Below are 7,578 nucleotides of genomic sequence, written 5' to 3'. Positions count from 1 at the left end.
AGAACAGGGCCGGCTATTAGGCTGGGCAAGATGGGCCACCGTTCAGAACCTCAAAATTAAGAAGGCTCAAATTTTTTTTTATGTAGTACTATACAAAAAAAAAAATAGGTTTATGTTTCTTTCTATTCGGCTCTCTCTCAAATTTAGGCCCTAAATCTTAGATTTCCCAGTACCCAATAAATGAACGATGCGGTCTGGTTGACAATAACATTAACTTAAATAGTAACATTCATTCCATTAATGCTGATCTCTTAGTTCTTATTATTACAACTTGCAAATCACACACTCTTACTAAAATTGACTTAACCAAATTAAGCCAAAAATTAAAAAGACAACACAAGTACCAAACATAAGTTTCTCATTCCCCTGTCCTGAAAAATCACCTACCCAAATGCATACAATTAGTTGGTCTTTCTGCAATTGGTCCTAATTTGACCGTTGGTTCCCGTAAGTGGGCTAAGATTTCCCATCTTAACCATGGCATTACCAAAGTCGGTAAAGAAAGTAGCTGAGTTTGCGCTATAAGTGTTGACAATAGCATCGGCCGATCCATTCTTAAACAATTCCTGGTCGGAATGAAGAAGTCCCTTAAAGCTCTTCAAATTAGTGAAGTAAGCATTATCGAAAACGTCGCGTGTGGTGACATCGAGCGCAGCAAGGTTGTTGTTACCTCCTGAGGTGGGACATATTGATCTCAAAGAAGTTGCGAAACTCGCATCGATGTTGGTTTCGTTATGAGCTCGGTTTCTGAACACAACACACCTGGCACTTCCTATGGTGTGTCCGCCTGAGAGGGCAACCATTTCCCTGGCAGTGAAACCTTTGTTTGAGAATGATGAAATGAGACCGGACAGGTCTAGGTTTGGTCCGGGAATGTTTGTGTTGGCTGCACTTAGACTTGCGGTTGTTGAATCTCTCCTCCCTAATGGAACTGTCCAACTCTTCCCACTTAACTGAAAAACATATCAACAAGATTGATTAAATATGGTTTAAACTTGATGGTTAATCAGGGTCATCCATGATGACATATGCGAAACAAAACACATGGACGGATTCAGAAATTAGAGTTAAGGTAGATTTGAAAATCGATTTAAGAAAATAAAAGGAAAATCACGGATAAAACGAGTGAATAATAGTCGTTTTTGCCTTCTTTGTTTTTTATAACTAGCGAAACAAAGATTATGAATAATGTAACATAAATCTGACGCTATATACAACTATCATGATACTCCACACAAGATTAGAAGTTTAGAGTGAGTTTGATTTTTTTTTTTAAATTTATGAATAAAACAGGTAGCGTAAATTTTTACCTATTTTTATAATTTGAAAAATAAATAATAAATTAAATTAAAAAATGTTTGAAAAGTTATAGGTTTATGTCACATTTTTTATGTATAAAAATGCAATTTTATTTTTAAAGCCCAACTTAGCCCTATTATAGATTCGACACGTTACATAACCATGATTTCTACTTTCATTTTAGAGCGTTTTAAATTAATATTTTTTTCATTAAAAACCGAATAAATATCCAAACTTCGAGACCAAGCCCCGTTACTTACCGCGACAACCGAGTCACGAGCAGCGACGGTTAAGATATCAGCACAAGAGACAACGCCGGGACAATTTTTCTCCAAGGTAGTTTTGATATTATCAATAACCTCGAATCCTCTTAAAGAGTTGTTATTAGGTAACGCGGTCTTTTCACCGGTGAAGTTTGCGGTATCATCCAACAACACCGAAGCATCACATCCCTATAATTATTGTATAACAATTAGTTTCTTATAAATTCTAAAAAAAATAAACACCTTTAAAGAAAAAAGGGAGAGAATTGAGACTTACATTAACGAAACAATCGTGAAAATGAAGACGGAGTAAGGAAGCACCCATGCGAGCCTCGCTGGAGACGGCGGCGGTGACGGCGGACTTGATGGTGGAGAGGGCGGAAGGACAAGAGGTTGAATAGAAAGTGGAAGAGAGCTGAGCTCCGGCCATTTGGATTCCAAATAGGATTAGGGTTGATAACATGAATGAGTAAATTAAAGAAGCCATGAATAATTATCACTAAGAGAGAATAAGGAAGAAGGAGAAAAGAAGGTTGTCAATATTGCTGGCTGTATGGTTTGATGGTTTCTACCTTCTATTTATAGAAGAAAGAAGATGATTAGTCTTCCTTATAGGATAGGATAGTTTAAATTCTCAATAATGATAATAATAATAATAATAATAATAATAATAATAATAATAATAATAATAAAGTGTGTTGTTCATTTTCTTTTATTTTTAATTTTTTAATTTTTATTTTTTTTTCATTATATGTTAAGGGTCAAATAAAATCATTAAATTTCACCTATTCATCTGTTCCTCTTAACATGTTCCCTTCACAAGGAAGGATAAAAGGATAATTTTATAATTATTATTGTTTTGTCCTTTCCTTGTGACGAGGAACATGTGAGATCCTTAATAGAGGATCCCATTTGTTTAAATGTTTTTTTCGATTTGATTTTTTAATTAAGTTATGCTTGTTATTATAAAGATGATGGTTTTGAGGAGATATATATTAAATGATAAATAATTTAAAATGTATTAATATATAATGATAAAATAAAATTTATTTTAATATTTTAGTTCATAAATTGAATGATATAATTAACAAGATGGAATTTAAAATAACGTTTGATTATGTGAATTATTTAAATAACTTAAACCAAACCAATTTTAATCTTAATGCAATAGTATATAACTTTTTTAATTATCTAAAATTAAGGTAACTTTAGAGCTTATTTTATCTATCAATATTTTATGATTTAAAAAGAAGAGTTATTTAAATTTATTTTGTAGGAGGAATTAAATATTATTTTATATTTTTTAAATAAAAATTAATAGTTTTAATTAATAAATTAAATAGTTTGATGATCAAATGTAATAAATAAATTTTATTTTAAAAAATCCATAAAAATTTAGTATCCCTATATAAATAGTATTGTTGTAATTGAGATTATGAAAGGTTAAATTATTAGTTAATAAATTCAAATATTGTTGTATTTCATATGTTTAATCACTTTAATTTATTATTATTTAATTAATTTACTTATCAATTAGATGTGCTAGCTTATTTGTTAAAGTTACTTTTAAAAGTTTATGACCATATTTCATAACCTTAGTCATAAATATTTTTTTAAAAAAATTCCCTATTTTAAAATAATTATTTTCTTTTTTATATTATTAGTACCAGTTAAATCAATACTCATTTTTATTATAATTAAATGTTGAAAGAAACAAACAAGACATTCTTTAAATTTAAATATTTTTATTGGAAATTAAATTAAGCTATTGTATTCCCTTAAAAATAAAATTCATCTTACAACTTATCACTGTTTGACTAGTAATTTGTTCCTTTCAATTGCTTCTCAAAATATAAGGAATATAAGATATTTGAGAAGATATATTCAACTATTTAGGTTTTTCTTGGATTTATAGTAAGTCATGTATTTGACATTTTACTCACTATGTTCAATTATTAAGTGTCACGGCTATTTAATTAATAGAGTTTTGTATTTATATATGACACTTCTTTATTGTTTTTATTTTTAATTATTCTTTATATTTATTTTTAAAGGTTAATTGCACCAAACATAATTGAATCAAACAAGCCCTTAGTGTTTTAATTGGACTTGCATGCTTTGACCATCCACTCATTGTTTGTAAGAAGGCCTAGAGAGGGTTTTGATGAGAACTTTGAAATTCCTTATATTTATTTATTTCTCTTCAATCATTTTAACTAATTAATGCTGTTTTTTTTTATCTTATTGAGCTTATTTTTTAATGATATTTTGTCACACGATATAATTATAAATCAATTTTTAAAATTAAAATTTGAGAGATAGGAGAGGGAATGAATTATGTGTCACTAGTTGAAAAAATGATTAAAGATGAAGTGAGAGAAAAAAATTGTTATTTTTTCAGTGTCACTTAATTTCTTTTCAAATTTTTTGATTGAACGTGATCCTAGTTTATTTGTTAAATATTTTATTTTTGTTGTTAATTTATGATTCACATATTTTTGCAATTTTATCCTCACTTTTCTTGTATAATAACATCATCATGTGGATCATTGCTTATCGGTTCATATGTGTCCTTCACACAATTATTCCACATGACATCGAAACAGCAAGCAAATCTTTGATATCATCTTAATATGTTGAAATGGAGGAGTCTGTGCCTCTTTCTTAAGATAAGATTAACAAATAAAAAAATTATCTTATATATTTTTTTATGATAATAAAATTAGGAAAACATTTTGACAATATTTTGTTGGAGGCTCTGGTACAATATTTGACCTAGTCGAAACTTATTTAAAAGTACAACCGGACACTTCAAAAAAATGAAGTCATTTTGAAAGCACAGTTTCCGTCTCAATTATGTATTTATTAGGGTTCTACAAGATGAATTGTTATATAAACTCGTGTGATAACCTTAGACTGTTATGTCATAATATTTTCTGATCTTATTAATAATATTTTCTAGTTTTTTTTTAAATAACTAAAATTTATCTTGGTAAACCACGTTAATTATGTTTTGACCTTCCCAAAAAACCAAAAATAATTCTAAGTGTTGGAAATGGGGTAATTGCGAAGGTTTATTAGAAAACCTTCGGTTTTAACTTTCCCCAAATTGATAATTGCAAAGGTTTTCTAATAAACCTTCGGTTTTGACCCTTCCCCAAAAAATTAAAAATAATTCTAAATGTTGGGAAGGGGTAATTGCGAAGGTTTATTAGAAAACCTTCGGGTTTAACTTTCCCCAAATTGGTAATTGCGAAGGTTTATTGAAAAACCTTCGCAATTACCCCCTTCCCAAAAAAAAAATTAATTCTAAGTGTTGGGAAATGGGTAATTGTGAAGGTTTATTAGAAAACCTTCAGTTTTAACTTTCCCTCAAATTGGTAATTGAGAAGGTTTATTGGAGAACCTTTGCAATTACCCCCTTCCCAAAAAAAATTTAAAAATTTTTCTAAGAGTTGGGAAGGGGTAATTGCGAAAATTTATTAGAAAACTTTCGGTTTTAACTTTCCCCAAATTGGTAATTGCGAAGGTTTTCTAATAAACCTTCGCAATTACCCCTTCCCAAAAAAATCAAAAATAATTCCAAGTGTTGGGAAGGGGTAATTGCGAAGGTTTATTAGAGAACCTTCAGTTTTAACTTTCTCCCAAATTGGTAATTCTGAAAGGTTTATGAAAACCTTCGGTAATGACCTATATAAATAAAAAAAAACATACTTTTCTTTTCTTCTTTTCGCCCGCTTTTTTTCCCTTTCTCTCTCTCCTAACTTCCTTTCGCTCGCGCCGCTGCCGCTCGAAGATCTACATCCGCCAAGATGCCGCCGCCCTTGGAAGACTCCCGTCGCCGCGCCTCCTCCTATTTCAAGGTAAATTCTAAGTGTTGGTTAGATTTTATATATTTAGGGTTAATTAATCTTAGATTATGTGATATGTTATATATATTTATGTTGATTTTTGTTAGATTCATGTTAGATTAGGTATATATTTAGTTATGTTGTTTTATTTGGTTATGTTAGATTCTTCGTTTGGTTATATGGTTAGATTTAGGTTTGTTATTGGTTAGTTTTAGGTTTTATTTAGGTTAGTTTAGATTATATTTTGTTTGATATATGTATGATTAGGTTAAATTTTATTAAATATATGTATGATTTTGTTTGATATATGTTTGGATTATGTTATGATTTGTTTGATATATTTTGGATTAGATAATTGTGTTTGATTTAAGTTATATTACATTTGGATTAAAGTTATTTCGTCTGATTTATTTTTGATTAGTATGATTTATGTTAAATTTGGTTTGATATATATTATATTTGGATTCATGTCAGATTAGGTTTATTAAAGTTATATATATTGTGGTTAGATTCATAAATTTATTAATGAAATGCATTCAGGATGAGTGAATGGAAGCGTATTCGAAAAATACCAGAGAAACTGCCCATGCCATTCTAAAACTTGTTAGCGCAATCAAGTTATGACCTAGGGTCTATCACAGCAGACCCAATGACTACTGCTGATGTTAAACGTGAGAATGATGCGAGACACATAGCGTTGACATTGAAGCAAATTCAATTGAGGGATACAGAAAGAGCTTAATTGATTACTTAAATTAAAGCGAACATGGAGCAAATGACGCAAAAATTGGAGAATCTTGAACAACAAGTTTAATTCTTAATGAGGCGGAATCAACCACCCCTCCTCCCCCCAACTACTAAGTAGATTAAAGTTTTTGAATAATTATTTGTAAATGTTTTCGTTCGACTGATAACATGTTTTGGATAAATTCTTCGTTCGATATGTTGTTGCATCTACTTAAAGACGACATATTATCGATGGACGCTCAATTGCCAAACTTCTACTACGAATGTAAAAAATTCATTACAGATATCGGGCTTAAGTATGAGAAGATAGATGCATGTAAGAACAATTGTATGCTATTTTGGAAAGACGATAAAAATGTAGAGTCTTGCAGAGTTTACGGCCTTTCTAGATGGAAAGTTGACCAATCAAGTGGGGCAGTTCGAAAGAAGAAAAATGGGAAACTCGTGCCAATTAAGGTGTTAAGATATTTCCTTATAATACCAAGACTACAAAGATTATACATGTCTTCAAAAACTGCTTCAATGATGAGATGACATAAGGAATGAAGAGTTGATAGTGATACGTTGAGACATCCGATTGATTTATTAACTTGGAAAACGTTTTATGAAAGTTAAAAAGATTTCGTGTCGGACTCTCGAAACGTAAGACTGAGTTTATCAAGCGATTGGTTTAAACCATTTGCTAATGGGAAAAAGTCATACAGTGTATGGCCGGTTATTCTCGTTCTTATAATGTGTCACCCATTACTTGCATTGATTCTAGAAATTTCATTCTATCTATTTTAATTTCAGGTCCAAAGAGTCCGAGAGATGCAATTGACATATTTCTCCATCTATTGATCGACGAGTTGACTAAACTATGGCAAACTAGTGTGAGAACGTTTAATGCACACACCTCGCAATACTTTAACATGTGAGCGACGTTGCTATGGTTTCAAACAATGTTACATGGGTCACATACGCTTCCTTCCACCAAAAAAAATACAAAAGGGATAAAGAGTCGTTTGATGGTCGAACAGATTATAGAGAGCCCTCTAAATTGTTAACGGGAAAAAAAGTTACGAGTAACACGAGACCTAGAAGATACAATTCTTACTACGGATCAAAGCAAGAAACTAAGATATATCATGAAACACGGGGAAACAATTGAAACAAACTTAGCATTTTCTTCCGTTTGCCTTATTGGAAATCACTATTATTGAGACATAATTTAGATGTGATGCATATTGAGAAAAATATTTGTGATAGCGTGTTGGGAACAATAATGAATGTGAAAGAGAAGACTAAGGATGGTCCTAAATCCCGTAAAGACTTACAACTCTTAGGCATAAAACAATGGTTATATCCTATAAATGATGAAGGAGTGGTTCATTATCCAGAAGCGCCTTTCACTTGGACATTTGATCATAAAAAAACGT

At 30.6% G+C, this 7,578-nt stretch overlaps 1 protein-coding gene across 1 annotated transcript; it reads right to left on the bottom strand.

Annotated features, from left to right (window-relative positions):
• Positions 1 to 201: 201 nt before the first annotated feature.
• Positions 202 to 2,102, bottom strand: LOC124938526 (cationic peroxidase 1-like). The gene is made up of 3 exons (XM_047478977.1): positions 1,840 to 2,102; positions 1,560 to 1,751; positions 202 to 953 (listed from the first exon to the last, which is right to left on the bottom strand). The coding sequence occupies exons 1-3, from the start codon at positions 2,047 to 2,049 to the stop codon at positions 402 to 404; spliced, it is 954 nt and encodes a 317-aa protein (XP_047334933.1). The 5' UTR covers positions 2,050 to 2,102; the 3' UTR covers positions 202 to 401.
• Positions 2,103 to 7,578: the final 5,476 nt, after the last annotated feature.

This window comes from Impatiens glandulifera, chromosome 5, assembly GCF_907164915.1.
Source record: "Impatiens glandulifera chromosome 5, dImpGla2.1, whole genome shotgun sequence".
NCBI classification, from domain to species: Eukaryota; Viridiplantae; Streptophyta; class Magnoliopsida; order Ericales; family Balsaminaceae; genus Impatiens; species Impatiens glandulifera.
Note: the sequence above shows the minus strand (reverse complement) of the source record. Positions and strands in the feature narration are given on the sequence as shown.